The sequence below is a fragment of the Temnothorax longispinosus genome, chromosome 11 (genome assembly GCF_030848805.1).
Source record: "Temnothorax longispinosus isolate EJ_2023e chromosome 11, Tlon_JGU_v1, whole genome shotgun sequence".
Lineage (NCBI taxonomy): Eukaryota > Metazoa > Arthropoda > Insecta > Hymenoptera > Formicidae > Temnothorax > Temnothorax longispinosus.
In genome coordinates, this window is record NC_092368.1 from 1,469,223 (window position 1) to 1,488,721 (window position 19,499).

The window sequence follows — 19,499 nt, forward strand, 5'->3', positions numbered from 1 at the left end:
AAATGATTAAAATAATAGCGCAAAGAATAAGAAAGCTTAGAAAAATTTATCAGCAAGATGAGAAATAATTATCGAAGATTTTTCGAGTTTTTAGGTTGTTTGAAGATCATGTGATTTATGTCGCAGTGGAAGAAGTTTCATCAGAGATAATAAAGAATTTAGAAACGTGGAAAGTTATTAAAATAATAGTGCAAATGATAAGAAAGCTTAGACATTTATCAATAAAATGAGAATAAATAATCATCGGAAATTTTTCAAGTTTTCAATTTGTTCGATCATGTGATTTATGTCGCACATTAGAAGAAATTTCGCCAGCGTATACCTGATCGATAGCGTTGAATCCTTCAACATCGTCCAAAATGGGATCGTGGAGGCTGCCCTTCTGTATCTGCTCGCGACTCTTTTGCGCCTCGTTCAATCGTTTCTCCGATCTCGCGTTGCAGAAATATTGGGTGCAGCCATTCCTTAGATAATAAAAGTCGTCCGGCTTGGTGATCCCCAATTTCGCGCGCAGATCGGCCGGCGCGCCAGCGCACATCATGTAGAACACGTGGTAGTTCCGCTCGTCCGGGCTCTGCAGGCACACCCTGGACTTCTCCAGCAAGTAGTGGGAGATGTACCCGCCGACCACCTGGCACTTGGCGTCGAAGTGCACCTCCATGAACTTGCCGAAACGCGAACTGTTATTGTTGCGCTTTGTCTTCGCGTTGCCGAACGCTTCCAACACCGGAGTCGCTGCGGATTAATTGTAGCAAAAAAAAAACGTCATAATTTGAATTTTAACTTGTTGAACCGCGACGAAAATATTTTCTTAGGACACATCTTGCGCAATTTTTTGCACACGTCTTCACACGGTGTTAATTGATTTGAATTACACTTTGCTGATTTCATCAAGTTCTTATAATTCTTTTGTTTACCATCGAGAATCCTTTGTTCGATCGGGCCGGCCGTCGAGCCCCAGAGATCGCAGAGGTACCGCAGGAGATACTTGGTCGACTCGGTCTTACCCGCTCCCGATTCGCCGGATACGATAATGCTCTGAGATTGTTTCAGCACTTTCATGTCTCTGAATGCTTTGTCGCCTGCGAAGATAAAGGAAAATTGCTCTGTATTCTCGTCAGGAGCGTATCAAATGGGGAAAGGGGGTGCCAGAGGGATCATTATACGCGTACCGATGGCGAAGACGTGCGGTGGCGTTTCACCCAAGGACTTTCCCTGATAAGACTTGATGGTCCTCGGCGAGTAGAGATCCTTTACCTCGTAATACGGGTTCACGGCTATCAGAATGTTGGCGACGTAAGTCTGAAATTTAATAGCGGAACCGAGAGATTAAAAAATAGAAACGCAGGGAGAGCGACTCGACCTCTCAGCGTCGCCGCCGTAATTACTCACGTATATCCTGTCCTTGAAGTAGCGAGTGCGAATATTATTCAGCAGCGTGGCCTCGTTCAGGTACATCAGGGCACCTGGGGGAAGACAATTTAGAGAAAAAGGAGATGAGGAGGAGAAAAAAATCAGTGAAAGTGCCTTTGCAAAAGAGCGAAAGTCCCGCGTGAGAAGCGAGCGTGACCGCGCGATCTTAATCTTCTGATATATGTATAAAATGGACGAAACGCACAGGCACACACGTCACGGTGTATAACAATCGGAGGGAGCAATCGCGAGTAAACAGGCGCTATAACGCTATATCTTTTCGCTCTGTTCTCTCTTCCTTCATAACATCCGCGGCGTAAAATCAGCCTCGTTGCCTTTACGAGGTCGAACCGTTTCTCGGAATTTTTCCTTTCTCTCTTTTTCGTAAAATCACGAGATAACGCGCATGTGCCGCGAGAATATTTACAATTGTCCTCGACATCTTTGGTATATTCGCCGGCAGGATGTACTTCGTCCAGCGGACAGGTGCGTTGCGGATATTTCGGGTCGAGGGGCACGATCAGGGCGTCCCCGTCCACCATGTCCGTGAATTTCCCGATTATGAAACCCTCCTGGGGGTCACGGACCCACACCTGTTGGTTCTCCATCCCGAGCTTCACTCTGGAACATACGATTATACGATCGAGATGATACACTCCGCTCTATCCTCCATCGTCGTTACTTTAGTCTTCGTTTTAGATAGAGAAGAGAGAAAGTGCATTAGCTGGAACGTTTCGTATAATAGATATAAATTTATAATTCTAACGCGAGAAATATAATTAAATTATTTATGAGAAATGTCATTTAGTATGTAGGCTATCTTGAGATCATCCGACGTTTTTCTAGCTATTTCACAATTAATTCCTCAGCTGATTTAAAATTAATATTCTTTCAACAAAGCATGGAGATTGTCGTTGATAACTTTCGGGGAATTAATTGTTTAAATCAAAAAATCCTTTTCAAATTAAGCCTTGGACAACATTAATTAAACAATTTTAAGTATTCTTCACCAAGATTTTAATTTAATTTCGATTTGATTCTTTCTTATAAAAATACATAATATTAGAAAATTGCGGTAAACGACGACCTTCCTCGATTTCTTCGCTGAGAGAAAATCGACTTCAAATTGAACGAGGCATATCTATAGTTAAACGGATATCCGGTAGTTTCGCGGAATTATCCCGTACGAAAGCGCAGACTCACGTTGAAATTCGCAACGAGAGCGATCGATGCGAGCGAGCTAGTGCTGTAAAGACAAAATGATGAATCCGTGATCCGTGTGTCATTCTCGCGCGCTTATGCGGAACGCAAATCGCCGACGACAGCTTCTGCTGGCGCGGACATACTTTTTAGCACCGTGTCTTTCGGAGAAGTTTCCGGCGAATGAATCGTGTCCGTCCGTCCTGACTTCCGCTCTACCACGTATGCTGAATGGAGATTCTTAGCAGTCCCAGCGATTCTCGGTCTTATTTTAAGCCGCGCATTATTGACGGAAGAAGCAACAAAAGTGCCATGACGGTCGATAAGGATTGAGGATTGGTCGTAGTCCAAACAGTGGTCCGTGAGGATCTCTCAAGTTAAAGCTTCAGATAAACAATTCTGATAAATGGCTATCGAGCGTTATCAGAATGTATATTCGGAAACAAAATACGAATCTCATTGTATTTGATGGTCAAAAAGTTATAAACTTCTATGAAATCGTTCCTTCAATCTCTTAAATTGGAATCGATATTAAAAATATTTTTAATTTTACTTTTGAATAAAATAAAATAGTTATTTAATTAATTCTACATTCCGCTAAAAAATGTTTCTTCGATCTTATTCGAATTATAATTAAGTATTCTCAAGGTGTCTAAAATACTGTCTGCTGGTAGAATTAAGATCGACGGTTTCAGGACACCCCGTATATGCGCAATTATTATCTCGTGCCGTGCAGGACAATTTTGCAGTAATGACGGAAGCAGAAGCTTATCGGTTCGAAAATTGACAGATGGAACTAGGTTTGCACTTTTAACGTTAATACCCTGCGTATTTCGACGACTCCGTCCTCGCCTCCGGTGCGACTGAACGCGAAAATCGAAATTCTCGGTTTCAATTTATCGCTTATCGCGACGCGTTATCGAGATAAGCGACGACGACGGGAGGTACGACAACTCCAAAATAATCGCCGTTCCTCTTCGGCGAAACATGGTGCAGCTGCTCCACATGTATTCCTTCCATATCTTTTTTCTTAAAACAACAGACATTGTCGGATTATGTTCCACTTGTTGAATTATATCTCTTTCGGCATTAATGTCCCGCCAAAGAAATTCCATATATATAAAATATAAAATGGTAACACAGTTCTTTTTTAAAGCTGTCGCTTTTACTTTTGAAAAACCGCTTTTAAAATTAATATATTTATATATAGTGTATCACACATAAGTCACGACCCATCTCTGGAGAATGAATCAACGAAGCCAAAATAAGTCGAAAATAAAGAATGACTCAATTACGTTTGAGCCTTCTTTAAAGAATTTCAATCAAATAACTTTTAAAGTATATATTTCCTTCTAATCTATAGTACTTCTTTAGTATAACTTCTAAAAAATTCTTAAGTTCTTATTGTTATCAAAACAATCACAAACTTTTAATTCAAATAAAAATAATAATCCAAATAAATTTTTCAATTATTTGACTCTTTAAAGAAGGCTCAAACGTAATTTCGTCATTCTTTATTTTCGACTTATTTTGTCTTCGTCAACTCATTCTCCAGAGATGGGGCGCGACTTATGATACATGTGCATATATTAAAATATTGACTACCAAATGAGAATCTTTAGATGAAACAAAAATGTGGGCAACTCTCGACACACCTTGTAGAAATTGGAGATCTGTTTTTTTTTTGTTTTTTTTTTTTTCAAATGGTATTATTATTCACAAATTCCTCAATTTTTCATCCACCTGTCTGCTATCGCGCAAAGATAATTCTGCGATTGCGTAACGCAGTCCTTCCGACGATTTTCGAGTTCAGCTTGCGCGGCGGACACGTTCCGGGGTTGTGCAGGTGGTCGTGCACGGCATACGATAAAATCGTAGACACAGAAAGGCACAAAACGACGGGTCGTTTTGTCATTTCCTCCGTCGTTCTGGCGACACGGCCGCGCCACGCCACGCCGTTCCGTATGTATTTTCCGGCGTCACCAGATTCGACAATCCGACAGGCAAGCAAGCGCGATCAAAGGTCGTCACGAGCGGCTGCATCTCGCGTTTTTACACGCGCCGCCGGCGCGCCGTGACAGAATTTCGAAAAAGCCCCCCGTCGTTTCCGTCCCCTTGTCGTCGGTTGCGACACGGTGCACTAAACCTGTCACATTTGCATGCGAGCGCATCCGATATGAACAACGTTTTTACTTAAAAAAAAGCGAGCTGCGCAGGAATCTAGATATATTCATCTTTACTCTTATTTATATTATCGTATAATACTTTCTTTTTGTCTTCGGTTTGTTACTCCTTTGAATGCCCCAATTTTATGCTTTGTTCTAAATTAAAATAAAATATCTGAAACCAGCTTGTGACAAAACGGCGAAACTTGGTATACAGTTCGGTAGAGTATTTGAATAAAAATCTAGATATAAGTATTCATTTGCACTTTTATTTATTGTATTTTTTTGTCTTCGGCTTGTTACGCCTTCGAATGCCCCAATTTTGTTTCGTTCTAAATTAAAATAAAATAGTCTGAGACGAGCTTTCGTGACAAAACGCGAAACTCCGTATACAGGGTGTTCCAGGTCAGATCAATAAAACTTCAGGGTCTTATAACACATTAAATTTGGAACAAAAAATCTCGCATAAACATAAGTCCGGAAACGCTTCGTTAAAAAGTTATAGCTAATAAAAATTAAAAAAATCACGTTCTTTGGTGACTTTTAAAAATAACTATGCTACTAATTGTTACATTAAAGCGCGAATGCTACGAATATAGTGTTTATACAAAGATCATCGAATAATGGTTTTTTCAAGTTTCTGCTTTTTTAATTGTTTTGAGCTTATTTTCTTTTCAAGGCCTTATCATAATTAAATGAAATTGGTGTAATTTAGTTTGTTATTTAATTACCTATATAAGATTCATTTTATAACTTTTTTCAAATAAATAAAGAGTTTCAAAGAGTTATATTTTTAAAAATAATAAAAAAACCGTAATTTTTTTAAAGTTTATTAGCTATAACTTTTCAACGAAGCGTTTCCTATATTTATAGGAACTTTTTTGTTCCAAATTCAATTTCCTACAATACCCTGAAATTTTACCTGGAACACCGTGTATAAAAATCTAGGTATAATCAATTAATCATCTTTACTTTTATTTATCTTTACTTTCTTTTGTCTTCAGTTTGTTACGCCTTTGAATGCCCTAATTTTATGTTTCGTTCTAAACTAAAATAAAATATCTGAGACGAGCTCGTGACAAAACGCAAAACTCGGTACAGTTCGGTGGAGTAGCTAAATAAAGACACTCTGAATGCCCGCAATTGTTACTTGATATATTACACCGCGATTACCGTGTCGAGTAGCAGTCGCAACTGCTGGGAACGCGCGGTCGATCTGGAAAGCGCGAGAAATTGCCTTGTTCCTTCTGTCGTACTCTCCGCATCCCGTTAGAGATATCGTAACGGTAAAAGCCAGCGGTAAATCCTTGCATCGATCCGCAGGACATCGCGGCTACGGGACGGCGGCGACGCGACGCGGCGGTGCATGCGTTTTGAATCGCGCTAATCCACAAGAACGAATCTCCGCGTGATGAACAACGGCGACGACGTATATCGAAACGGTTCCTTAAATCGATCCCTATACCGAAGCGATACGGCCGAACGATGAGGCGAACAATGTTGCAACACGTCGCGGCGTCTAAGCATGCTAAGAAGCAATTTTCTGCGTTCCGAGAGATGCGAGGTGCATTGCAAAGAGAAAAAGAGAGAGAGAGAGAGAGAGAGAGAGAGAAGAGGAAAAAGAGAGAGGCGAGGAATCGTTCGCCTTCGGTTCGTTCACCTTCTTCTACTATATAGCAGAAGAAACCGTAACGTCCAGATGTTGCGTCGTTTTCCTCCTTTCCCCTTCCCGTCGTCTCGTTAACCCTTTCCTTTTTTTCTTTTCCCTTTTTTTTCTTAATTCGCGGCACAGCAAGGCGCGGTGGTATCGATCCCCCCGGGTCGCCTCGCACGGGCACGGCGTCTTTGCTCTTCTTCCGCCCGACCTGTCAGAGATCGCTTTCCCGGTATTGTTCTCCGAGCGAGAGGCGCGGTGCCTCTCGCGTTCTCCGCGCCTTCGTTCGCGCGACCTCACGCTCTCGCGGAGACAATCGCGCGCTAATGCGCACCTCGGGATCGGATCCGAATGTACTTTGCGTGCGGAGGTGCCTCGCGCTGACGCGTACCGCGCGACAGGCCCCCAATCCATTGAAAGGGCCCGGTCGGGAGGGAATGAAAGGGACGCGAGAGGAAGCAGGAAACGGCAGGTGGGACCGGCATACCGAAACAGGGAGACACGCGTGAGCGCTCACCGAATTTACCGCACCAAAACCCACGGCCAAAATAAAAGAAAAACATTTTTTTTAATATAATGCTTTCTCGAGAAAATAGATCCATATATCTGTGACATTTTTATCTATTATTTTATTAGCGGCGTATCTAAAATTTAAAAAACGTGGGATATAATCCTCGTGTAATATTGAAACTTATTAGTCCGACATTAATCGCATTACTAAACATTCTTTGCGGAAATTATTCCGAATCGCAATATCGAAAATAAAGTCAGCGAGTAATAATATGTTAATACAGTTCGAGATGCGTTTATTAAAATACAGTAATTTATTCCCCCAGAGTGTTAATTAATAAACTTCAGTAAACGCGAGATCTAATTATAATAAATTCGCCGCGCGATGATGAGTTTCTTGTTTCAATCACGGCCGCGGCGATGTATATTTCATCATTTTACGTCGTTTAACATTAATTGGAACAACCTTCGCACCATCGCCGTCATCAAAAGCACTTGGTGATTAGATCGAGTGCAGTGTGGGTCGAGCTTTCGGTCCCGCGATCTCCCATTTGCATCCAGTTCCGCTCAGCATTTTGCGCCGATTAATGGAGCGGCACATTTGGCAAAATAGTTCAACCGTATCTCTCGATGCACCGAAATATTAGTGGACAGATTCGCCATTAATTTGCGCAATATGCGGATATTACCGCTAATTTAACTGCTTATTATTCCGCTTGTCACCATTAAATGGCATTGGTCACACGAAAAAAAGAAGTGTTAAATCAACATTGGGATATTAGTATATGTACGCAACAATAGATATATAATCTTTTTATAAGAATTTCAACGTTTTATTTCAACTTTTTTTCGTGGTTGAATTATGTAAAACTTCGTTTAATAACTAACTATATAAATTAGGGCTGTTACTCTTCGATAGCTTCGAACCTTCGAAGTTTAAGGTCATTTAAGGTGTCTTCGAAAAATATATTTGCGACATAAACGACATAATAGCAACATTAAAAATTGTATTCGGATTTTGTCGTATAATTTAATAAATGTGTGCCTATTTGCAGTACTATTACTATTATGTTAAATTAACAATTGTATAATTTTGATTCTTCGAAACTTCGATCTTCGAAGATTTTTATGTCAAAGCTTCGAATATCGAAACCTTTGAAGCAAATCACTAGTTCTATAATATGAATGATTTTATTCAGACAAGTTTTCTTCGTTTAACATAATATAATCTCATTTCAAGATTTTTTATTGGTGTATATATGTCAACTTTTTTCGATCAATGATGTAACGTGACTCCTTGCAAAATGCATCGCAAATGTCATCGGTTTAACAATGTGTGTAATATTTATCCCTCCAAAACGGCCGGAAATTGATCTTGGCGAGTGCTCGCCGTAGCCGAGGCTCGGTATGCAAATTGACGGACGATTTATTCTCCGTGAAAGAGAGAACCGATCGATACTGGCCTCGGGAACGGCGCGATCGGAAGTGGCGACGATCCGCCGTTTAAGTGCACCCGCCGATCGAGACCGTGGATGAGTCATGGGCGTCCTCGATGTCTCTCACGGCACACAGCACACAGCACACGGCACTCGCCCACCTACATATACATATATAGGATCGTGCAACTCTTTTTCCGCGGTTGCGTAACGCGACTTCGCGCCGCGTCATAATACATCCGTACACGACACGTTCGTCGAAAGGATCCGCTAAAATGACAGCGAAGCTCTTTTCGCGACGGGGGTAATCTCGATTCTGTCGACTCACTTTCGCCGCGGCACTTTCGCTAAAAAAGACAACGGGGGGTGAACGCTCGTCGCTATCTCCGATTATTTCGATGAGTTTCGTAGATATCATTAGACTGTGGCTGTGTGAAAATATACCGAAGATATATTAACACGTGAGAGCGTATCGCACGTGGTCCCTTGTAGAGTCGCTGAGGTCGGGTTAATCTCGATAGCTCGCGGAAAAAAATGTATTCAAAAATATATGTGTAAAGTACTTAATCTCTCTCAGACGAAAGATTTCGATCGAGTTTGAAGATACTCGAGAGCAAACTGGTCGCTCTCTATGAATTTAAAGCTAATCATGATTACTGGACTCGTTGATGATGATGCTTCTTTCGAGCAACAACGATTAATGGGGAAGAATTCCGAGGAATCGTGAAATTGGTTTAACTGTCCCTATTAAGGTTCGTGATTAATATGACGCGCGGCATGAATGATTAAACTGCAGAAGAACGGCGTAACACCGAGCGTACCGTAATTACACGACGCGTTCGATAAGAAATCCGAGATAAGGTGTAATTATACATAGGAATTTCGCGGTAATTAAGACAATCTCGAATCTTAACGAAGAACGCGACTCGCGACATGTAATACACATATACTTATAGAAAATTAAGTGTAAATACGAACGCTTTAAACAGCGACCGCTCGCAATTCGCTCTGATTCATTGTATATCGGACTTATCTGAGAAAAATTCTTTCACACGTCGTTATCACTTGTATATCGTTATCGGGATCTGGCTCAGGTCTAAGATCATTGTTTTCGTAATTCCCTCCCCCTCTCTCTCTTTCTCCTAAAAAAAAAAAAGAAAAAACGACGCTGTTGCGAAAACACGCGGAAAAACGGCGCAACCGGCAACGGTGATTACGGTTTTGCAAAGGTACTCATCCACCCGCCTATATATTTCGCAATCGAAACGCCGAGCGTTTCGCGAGCGAGGTGCCGCGTATCATCGTACATTACGCGCAAGAGAGCGCGGGCAATTTTTCTCTTTCTCCTCCCCCCCCTTCCGTTTTCGTCCTCCAGCCCCCGGCCACCGGGATTGTTTTACCGAGGTGCACGTAGGCGCTTACGCAGGTTCACACACTAATTCACACGGGCCAGGCCGCGCCGCGCGCTTTTGCATTCGCGCATTGCTGCAGGTGCACTGCCGCGCCCGCCCCCCCTCCCCCGTTCCACTCTCCTAATCACGGACTAGATAAACCGGCGAGCGTGCATGCACATAAAGGAAAAAGACTTCCCAACGGCGATTTTTCATTCCCGCTCCGCCGCGCCGCCGTAAAAGGGATACGGTGATACATTACGTAAAGCTTATGCGCGTCCGAGCGCCTGAATCATTTGCCCCGCTTATTTATTGTTGACCAAATTGGTAACAACGAATGTGTTGATTTTAACGTTTCCCTTTAGAATAGATAGTAATAAATATAAAGATTGTAGGTTGTATAAATAGTATGAGTGTGTGTTAAGGAAAAATTGTAAACCAAGTCCACTTCTTGGCGATGCAAGAGCTGAAGTTAATACCCAGACAACACAATGTCTCAAATTGGGGCATAAGACGTCTTAATTTTAAGAGTTTAATTTTAAAAAATGTTCTGTTTTGCAAAAGATAATTTACTAAAGGACAACGTTAATAATATATAATTTATCCAAATAACACACTCAAGACGTTATATCATAAGACGTCTTATATCCCGATTTTGAACATCGTGTTATCTCGGTAAATTATCATTAACGTTTTCCTTTAATTTGTTATTCCTTTAAATTGTTATCTTTTGCAAAACAGGACATCTTTTAAAATAGATGAAGAATCGATACATCATGGCTTTCCCTTCAGCGCGAATTTACTTTCGCGTCTTCGAAACTGGAAATATCGGAGTTTCTATTCAGAAATTAATTGCAAAATATTGGGGAAAAAAAGAGAATAATATTCCGTATTGTATCAACTGTTTATATTTCTGGAGTTACCGGTTCTCCAAACTTGTCTTTGAATCGCGTCGCTAGCACAAGTTGATCTCTGATTCGTTCGACGCTCGCACCGGTCTTGTTCTTATACATTCGCAAAGTTTATCCCCGGCGGATCGAAATATCGAGCACGTACTCGCGACGTATTACACGAAGACAATATCGCCAGTTACACCTGTCGAAAATATAACGATTCAATCGCGCGCTCGAGCGAAGGTGATCGAAGATCGGCTCTTATATCGCTCTACGCGGCGGAGCGCGCGATCGCGGCTCCGGCGAGTTTCGCGAGTCGCAAAAACCGATTTTCGCGAACGGACGGTTTACAGGGCAGATTTACTCACCGTCTCGCCGTGCGAGGACAGTCAGCCGGCCGGGGCGATACTATACGAACGGCACAAAATCCGACATGCAACTGTCGGCAGTGTCGGCGCGACTCCGGAGCGACGAGCCCGCTCGCTCGCTCGGCGATCCACGGCCGTTTCCGCCGATGCCACGCGGCAAACAGCGATCGTACCAGCACGTAGATCGCGCGTACCGCCGCCGCCGTCGCTGTCGCTCACAATCAGTGGTACCCCCCCAGTACCCCCGTTCGGAGATGATCTTAGAACTCTCGGAATGTTGTAAGGACCGAGGGGTGCACGATGGAGCGTGCAAATAAAGTGAATTTGCAAATGCGGAGGTTAAACTGTTCGCCACTTGAAATATGAATCTCAAATTGTAAATTTGGGCCATTCTCGCGATGATATTGTTGTTGCTGGTACTAGCAATGTACTCGATCTTGAGATCAGTGGAAGAACGCGGAACGTTAAGATGAAATGCAAATTAAATCCGTAATCAGTAATTGCAATAAATAATGTAATAGAAAATAATTTTTGTAGTTTACATGTGTTTTTTTTTATTTAGATATGTATTTTAATGTGATTGCGGAGGTAATATAATAATTTATCTGTATTATTCAATATAAAATAATGATTTATATCATAAGCGTAATATATATAATTATCTAATTTATTCACTTATTAGATTACTATTGATATATATCTATTATATAATAAATTGTATATAATATTATATATTTCTAACATAGATCGCAGTTTTATAACACAATAGAAATGATTATTATATTATTATTAATATACAGTTTACTTTGCCAATTTTTGAATTTAAATTCTGTCGATCAACTGACGTTGATAGTTACCGACAGCGTGTGAATTTATCAAATGTTGGTATTTTGTTAAATACAAATTAATTATAACATTAGGTAAATTATCGACGCACTATAAATATAATAGATTTCATATAGATACATATATTTTATATATTTAGTCCGGCGGACTCAAACCTAGGGGCAAAAGTCTGTCAGTAATCAAATCACGGAAATTCTGGTCTCAAGTTTATCCGGGCCTATATTAATTTGTGATCCAGGCACATAAAAAAAGTCTTGTGTCCACGATGCTAGAAATCGCTCCGAGATCTCGGATGGAGAAAGAATTAACCAATTGCATTGGTCAATTGCCGAACTGTTTAAATATGATTGGTCAATTTTTTCTCCGTTTTAATTATAAGGGCCTCATCATCTCCGATTAGTTTAATCAGCCGATTATTCCATTGGAACTGACCAATTGCATTTGACCAATCCTGGTTGGCATCGGAGATGGTGAAACCGGCCTTAAGTTCACTTTACCAAAAAGTGTACTAGGCTGCGTTCGAAAATTTTACTCGGGTGCACACCGCGTCGTTCTATCTTTGTTATTTACTAAAAATTGAACAAGAATAGAACGACGTTGGTGTTATAAGAGTAGCGCAAAAGTCGGAAAATTTTCATCTTGCGAAAATGCCGACAACCGCGTGTTCCTATTGGTTTCCCTCCCTTTTCCACCCATCGTTCTCTTTCTCGACACAACAAAGACGGCATAACCTGTTTGATGTGGTCTGATGTCTACTTGTGTAACTAAAAGGATATGAAAAAAGCGTTAACGCTAATTTTGTAGTAAATGCCGCAGTGTTGTGCAGACGGCTGCTTTTCGCGGCAAGTAAAAGGAAAAGTTTTCCATCTTTTACCGTCTGGAAAGTCTGATTCTGTTCGTAGAGCTGAATGGATTCGCAGAATCGGACGAGAATGCTGGACGCCGAACAGAAACACCAGACTCTGTGAGGTATTACAGTGAAATTTTATAATATTTTATAATATATTATAAAATAATTGTATAATATATTATAGTATTTTATATTATATTATAATATATTATAGGATATTCGCTGTACCATGTAGAAAATAGATAGTATATGTATTATAATAATGCTTAATAATATAAATATTTCTATATTTATACATTTTATATGTAGCTTACGAATTAGTCACGTAATAAATAATTAGATAATGAGAGCATCGTAATCATAATGCAGACAGAAATACAAATTTATTATTAAAGAATGCACAATAAATTACACAAATAGTGACGTTACTGCATTTTCCAGGATCATTTCACTCCTGATCAGTATGAGCAACATAGAATAGACGGAAAACGAAAACTGAAGTGCAATGCTGTTCCATCTATATTCATGCGTTACATAGATGTAAAGAGCCACCAGCTAACAGCTAACAGAAACTCGCTAATTGATAACATGGGAAGTGATACACTATGCATGGGTAAATGTTTATATTTTAATGCATATATTTATACTTATAAATGAATGTACCCCGATAGTAAAAGATGTATAACATTATATGACAAAATTTGTATAAAATTGTGAATGCTGCAATTATTATACAATATTTGCCCAATTTTCTTATCTGGGTACATAATATATTTAAAGATAATATTGCATGAAAGTACAATATTAATGCTGTATATATATAGATGTATCATGCACTGTAAATTTTCCAGGTGATGGGCCATCTTCAACTAATAACGATCCTTTTCCTGAAGAATCATACATTATACCCGATGCACCATCTTCAACTAATAATGTCCTTCTATAGAATCGCACATTATACTCGATGCACCATGTTCTGTAGATTTCTCAAGAACAAGTAAAATAATTAATTTTTAATCAACTCTCAGTATCTCAATATTGTAATTAATTTTTAATTGCTTTAAATATTATTATATAATCGCCACGTCCAATACCAGAATATTCGTTTGACATTGAGAAACAGGAATTACTTTGAAAAATACAATTACGACTACATAAGAAAATAGAAAATTTCAAGACTACTGTTTTTATTTCACTATCCTGAATATCATACAGAGTGCATTAAAAATATAATAATTATACTGCGTTTTATTATTCACTGCAAATAGATATATACCACAAAACAAATTTATAATGCATTTATATATGTTACGTATACTATAAATGTTCTGTATTGGCAGTGAGTAATGGAAAGCGGTTTACATGTCTCGTTCATATTTCGCGTCCTGTTGGGTAAAAAATGTCCGACTTTTCCGCTACTCTTGTAAATCTAGAGCTCTACGTTGGTGTGCACCCGAATGAAGTTTCCGAACGCAGCCCTAATAATTGGTCGCGTTCAGCAGACCAAGCCGCTCAGTAGCAGTCGAACGTGATTGGCTCTTACTTTTAGAACGAACCAATCAAGGCAGATTGTTGATAAGACGAACTCAACAGTTGTGCAACAATTCGGTTTTAACATTTTTTTTTTATTAAGCGGTATCCATAATTAATGTAGAGAATCTAAGCCAATTTTTAGTACTTTTTAAATTAAAAAAAAAAAACCCTAAATTTGAGAAAGTTATAGCTTGCTAAAGTTTCTTTGATGACGGTAACTTCAAAAGATTTCGCATATAAGGTATGACGTCACAGCACATTTTTGTGTACTATATTTTCTTCAATTTTGAAAATATTGCAAAAATTCAAAAAGTTTACAAAGAAAGTATGCCATGATCTATCTCAGACCGCTTAATAAAAAAAATTTATCTTAAAACCGAATTGTGTCTGCTGAACGCGCCCATTGTCACTCGCGCATGACCGAATCGCACAACCAACAACATGGCGGCTGTAAACAATAAACATATGTAGTAGCTGCAACATCTATCCATAACACGATTCATAACCTCTATCAGTCACATTGTACAAGTTAAAAAGGATTTTATAAAGTAGAAGAAAACATAGATCATCACTAAACTACGCTATATAGCCCAAAGGAAGGGTTGAAGGCGTCAATAATTCCAACCGGAATTAACAACCACCAAAAAAAAATCTTAATCCGTCATTTAAATCCGTTGAGTATAGTCAATATTGTGTTCAATTATTGTGTGCTATTATTCTGTTAAAATCCAGTTAGTATATATATATATATATAAGTGAAAGTATGACTGAAAGAGGTGGATATCGTTGTGCCTTCAAAGGCTGCCGAAGTGCAAGTAATGACAAACGAGGGATAAAAGAAACTTTGTTTCGATTCCCAAAAGATGCAGAAAGGTCAGTTTATTATGTTACTTGCTTTCCACTTACTATAGGCTTTTAAGGCCGATTGCATGAAGTGTTGAAATATTAGACAGTGTTCAAATATTAGACCAATTTTAAAATTATCTTTGCATTTAAAGTTGAGTTTGATTTTATTTTTAAACCATGTTCTATAATCAGTTATTAAACAATTAATGAAAGTAATATTTGCCTATGTTTCTATTTAATACGACCAAAAGTATGATAAATTTAATTGTTATTGATTATATAACAAAAATTTGAAAAAACAAAAACATAAGAAAGGCTATTGCTTAAAGGTCAAAGTTATGGGTATCAGCCTGTGGTCGAGAGGAATTGACTTCAAAGACAGCCATACAACTTTATAAAGATTATAGAGTATGCAAACTCCATTTTGCAAATTATATGTTTTTAAATTATGAGAAAACGAGATTGCAGCCACATGCCGTTCCAAGTTATATTGTGAAAAATAATGGTAAGTTATTTTCAAATAATACAATAACCAATAACATTAGAATAATATTATACATAATATATAATATTATTTCACAGATAAAAAAGCAAGTTCAAGTAGCTCAAATGTAGAAACACGCTGTATAAACACTTCAAAAATTAAAAATACGCAAGAAGAAAATACTGCATTGGATTTGACTGTATCTAATAATATGGACCTGGATGTACTTATAGACAGAACAATAGCAAATGTATCAGATGTACCAGGAACACAAACGCCTTTGTCATTATCTTCTATATCTGTACGAAAAGTACATCAACAGATAACAGAATATAAAAAAAGGATAAGCAATTTGGAGTTAGAATTACATCAAGCAAAAAAAGCCAAAAATGAAGATATTAATGCATTAGATATGTTACTAGACAAATATTTTCCAAAACAGACATCCGATTTTCTAAAAATGCAAGCACGTCTCTTTCAAAATGCAAAAGGTAGAAAATACGATAGCGCTTCATTCAAATAATATTGTTTATCCATATATTTTTCAAGTCCCAAAGTATATAATAACTTAGCAAATAAATTATTTTACCTAGCTGTAACTCTAAAAAGATTTACACAAAACTGTCATATATGTCCCGGATTACAAGACAACGTATTTCAAATATTAAAAATTAAGACTGACGGTTTGCCAAAAATTAATAGATACTGCATATTTTGTATAAACGTGTCTTTAAAAGCACACTTATTTTACAATATAACAACATACCAAGTTATAAGTTTTGAAGACACAGAATTGTTCACAGTTGCCTGTATGTAATGTAGCAGTGATTATGGTTAAGGGCATCTGTCAATCATAAAAACAACCATTAAGTTATTTATTTTTAAACTCTACAATTAAACTCTACAATTGTTGGTCCTACTTCAGATATGGGCTTCAACTTTTATCAATTAATCCGATCACTGGACTGATAACAGAAAAAACCATATTTTACAATAGACGAAGAAACAATATATTACTTTTATTATGTATTAAAAGCAACTGTGTATCAAGTGCAGTATTTATTAATTATATCACAGAATTGCATACGAAATTTTTCGAAAATATTAATATTATTACTCAAACAAATGCAAAAGTTCATGCAAAATCCACTATTCAGTTCTCTCATCCTTGTTATATTGTTTATATGTTCTTGTCATGTGTAATATTTTATACGTTATAAGTCGTTTCCATAATAAATACCTATATATCTTCAAATAAATTTAATAACAAAACTTACTAACAATAAAAACTTACACGAGAAAGTAATCCCTGGTGTAACCTCTGCTAAAATTCCTGGTGAACATTTTCTCACAATTTATGAAAATAATTCACAGAATTTCTAAATTCTTTACGAACTTTTTAAATTATAATTATTTGTTACTAAACTTTTTTTATCCGGGACATGCATTTGTTAAAAATGTCTTTGTTTCGCATTTAGTTTTGTATAATTTATTATTTATTTGTTATGCTAATTAATTAATATTTCTAAATATTTTTTCAGGGTACAATAAGAGTGCATCAGTAAACTCAAATTAAAGAGAAAAGAAGAATTGGACATGATATTTAAGTTTATGACTGATCGAAGACGGATACACACATTTGTATTTTGTATATACAATTTTACATCTATCAGATTATATTTTTCTAATCTGTTGCAATTTTAAACACACTTCGATTTAATTCACTTATTTAAGAACTAAAATAAGTGAAGGTGTTCAGACATAGGTACGTGTCCACTAACTGTCCAGGCATTTATACATTTACCTTACAGTAATTTCAACAAAATTGTATTTCAATTAAAAGTAAATAATTAATAAAATCTTTTTATAGTATTTATATATATATATATATATATATATATATATATATATATATATATAGGATTGTTATTAGATTTATATCTTTTTTCTATTGTATCGATTGCCTTTCAAATTAGAGCCCGCGCATAACCAGCGCAAAATATGGCGAAATCTATGGCCTAGGGAAGAAGTTCGAGGTCTGTCATTCGGAGTTGGTCCTTTTGGGTCCTTCTTGATCTGTCACGATCAATCACGATCTGTCACTAATTTATAAACAGAAACGACAAGCTGAGAACTTTGACAATTCGAATGAGAAATTTTATTAGAGAGAAGATATTTGACGCATATATATGAAAGATATTTTTGCCAATACTTTTTGCCATTCTATCGCGAAATGAATGCATTATTTTGATTTTTTGGGGTTAGGTTACTCCAACTGACTACAGAGTAAAAAAGCGCCTTTAACTCTGTTCTTGGATTATTTGACAGAAAAGACTCTTGAACCATGTATACTCCTAAGTCAAAGTGATTACATTGTTTACATTGTTCTAGATTGTATCAATTTACTCTAGAACACTAGAATTTGATATTTGAAGTATTAAAGTTTTTTCTTCACCATTTTATTGACAATTAATACTCTTTTTGACATACAATGACACGTGTATGCATCTGCTGCAAATATCGTGCGAGCAAAGACGAATCACTGTTGGATGTGTCGCTTTTCGGGTAAGTGTACTTACAATATTAGCATTCAATAAAGGTGGTCAGTCAGGTCGAATTAAACAACAATTTTATTAGTTATTACTGGCGAAGCGAAGGATTATTTTCTGTCTACTTACAGTTTCTTTACAATGAATATCGTATCTCGTTATTTACTTCGCAATTCATTTAAGCTTCCCAAAGTCGGACGAATTGCTGAAGAAATGGTCGCTCGTGATCGGCACGGACAAGAAGATTACCGGATCGTCGCAAATATGCTCACGTCACTTTAAGGAAGAGGACTTTAGGTACAGTCTAGTCGGAGGCAAACGTTATTTGAAGAAGGAGGCGATACCGTCCCTCCATCTAAACAAGGAGACCAAGGATGAGACAGTTTGGACAGTTTCGAACAATCAAGGCACAATAATTAAAGAAAACCAGTCAACAAACACTGCTGTAATTGAATATAGCGAGAGAGCCCCTGAGAACAAAGTTTCAAAAATTGTAGAATTACATATAAAAGCTGTAAGAGACGACAAACTGTCCGAAAGGTGAGAAATATTTAATATGTAATGATGCTCGGGTATTTATAAAAGTAAACAAAAAATACTAAATACAAAATAATTTATAATAAGTAAAACACGACCGTTATGATATACAATCAATTAGAGAGAAGAATGCCATTTACGGTCCCGACTAGATCTTAGTAGTCTAATAATATTGTGTGAAAGTATATAAAATTCACACAATATTATTAGACTACCAAGATGTGCAGTCCAAACAAAATCCGTAAATGGCATTTTTTCTCTCTAATAAAATAATTAATTTTTGGTGTAGACTATCGCTCGCTCCAGCAGGCCCAAGTGAGCCGGAGAAGAACCGCAAGAAATATCTGTATGACGTTCGATGGGAAGAAATCTCCACATCGTCAGTGCAAGCTAAAATTTACTGGGAAGTGGTGATAAAAAAAATCATGCGGCAAAAGCTGGCCGTAAGACTTTTGCGACGGCAAATCAGGAGACTAGAAAGTCAGATACTGAACTTACAGACTTTAGTAAAAAAAAAGCGATTACACACACGGATATCTAATAAGTGTTCAGAAATGCTGTAAATAATTAAATGCTGTAAATAAGTTTTGCGATGGACGAAAATTGTCATGTACAGTGACAATGTGATTATATTTAATATAAATGAATTTTGATCGACATATTGTATGTTAAATAAACCGAATTTAAACGATTGGTGTTCCGAGACTCATCGAAAAAAGACTCAACCTGTTTATGCTGCCAAACATTCAGAACTAAAATCACTAAATTCCTAGAGATACACAAGTATTTTTACGTAATATTTTCTTTAAATTCTTTAAACATTT

The 19,499-nt window shown here is 37.6% G+C and overlaps 3 protein-coding genes across 5 annotated transcripts in view; 2 read left to right on the forward strand and 1 right to left on the reverse strand.

The window, feature by feature from the left end:
- Jar (Myosin heavy chain 95F jaguar) overlaps nucleotides 1–11,191 on the reverse strand; it is a 17,973-nt gene extending 6,782 nt beyond the window's left edge. The window contains exons 1-6 of one of the 3 annotated variants that reach the window (XM_071792953.1): nucleotides 11,031–11,191; nucleotides 1,841–2,034; nucleotides 1,393–1,466; nucleotides 1,173–1,302; nucleotides 918–1,082; nucleotides 323–735 (exon numbers count right to left, since the gene is read on the reverse strand). In XM_071792953.1, coding sequence (XP_071649054.1) covers nucleotides 323–735; nucleotides 918–1,082; nucleotides 1,173–1,302; nucleotides 1,393–1,466; nucleotides 1,841–2,021 — 963 coding nt within the window. In that variant the 5' untranslated portion in view covers nucleotides 2,022–2,034; nucleotides 11,031–11,191. Of the gene's footprint in view, nucleotides 1–322; nucleotides 736–917; nucleotides 1,083–1,172; nucleotides 1,303–1,392; nucleotides 1,467–1,840; nucleotides 2,035–2,616; nucleotides 2,715–9,778; nucleotides 9,860–11,030 lie in introns of those variants that run through there. The other 2 variants (XM_071792954.1, XM_071792952.1) reach the window with 2 other exon arrangements.
- A 1,185-nt stretch (nucleotides 11,192–12,376) lies between these two features.
- On the forward strand, nucleotides 12,377–17,452 carry LOC139821798 (uncharacterized). The gene is made up of 6 exons (XM_071793132.1): nucleotides 12,377–12,845; nucleotides 13,168–13,339; nucleotides 13,578–15,132; nucleotides 15,435–15,610; nucleotides 15,688–16,080; nucleotides 17,131–17,452. The coding sequence occupies exons 3-6, from the start codon at nucleotides 15,023–15,025 to the stop codon at nucleotides 17,163–17,165; spliced, it is 714 nt and encodes a 237-aa protein (XP_071649233.1). The 5' UTR covers nucleotides 12,377–12,845; nucleotides 13,168–13,339; nucleotides 13,578–15,022; the 3' UTR covers nucleotides 17,166–17,452.
- LOC139821799 (uncharacterized) lies at nucleotides 17,214–19,367 on the forward strand. Its single transcript, XM_071793133.1, has 4 exons — nucleotides 17,214–17,354; nucleotides 17,566–18,154; nucleotides 18,322–18,678; nucleotides 18,965–19,367. The coding sequence occupies exons 2-4, from the start codon at nucleotides 18,081–18,083 to the stop codon at nucleotides 19,236–19,238; spliced, it is 705 nt and encodes a 234-aa protein (XP_071649234.1). The 5' UTR covers nucleotides 17,214–17,354; nucleotides 17,566–18,080; the 3' UTR covers nucleotides 19,239–19,367.
- Nucleotides 19,368–19,499: the final 132 nt, after the last annotated feature.

Coding starts and splice junctions, on each gene's coding strand:
- LOC139821798 (XM_071793132.1), top strand. CDS start 15,023: ATGACTGAAAGAGGTGGATATCGTTGTGCCTTCAAAGGCTGCCGAAGT. Junction 15,133..15,434: donor TTCCCAAAAGATGCAGAAAG/GTCAGTTTATTA, acceptor TATTGCTTAAAG/GTCAAAGTTATGGGTATCAG. Junction 15,611..15,687: donor TTATATTGTGAAAAATAATG/GTAAGTTATTTT, acceptor ATTATTTCACAG/ATAAAAAAGCAAGTTCAAGT.
- LOC139821799 (XM_071793133.1), top strand. CDS start 18,081: ATGACACGTGTATGCATCTGCTGCAAATATCGTGCGAGCAAAGACGAA. Junction 18,155..18,321: donor TTGGATGTGTCGCTTTTCGG/GTAAGTGTACTT, acceptor AATTCATTTAAG/CTTCCCAAAGTCGGACGAAT. Junction 18,679..18,964: donor GACGACAAACTGTCCGAAAG/GTGAGAAATATT, acceptor TTTTTGGTGTAG/ACTATCGCTCGCTCCAGCAG.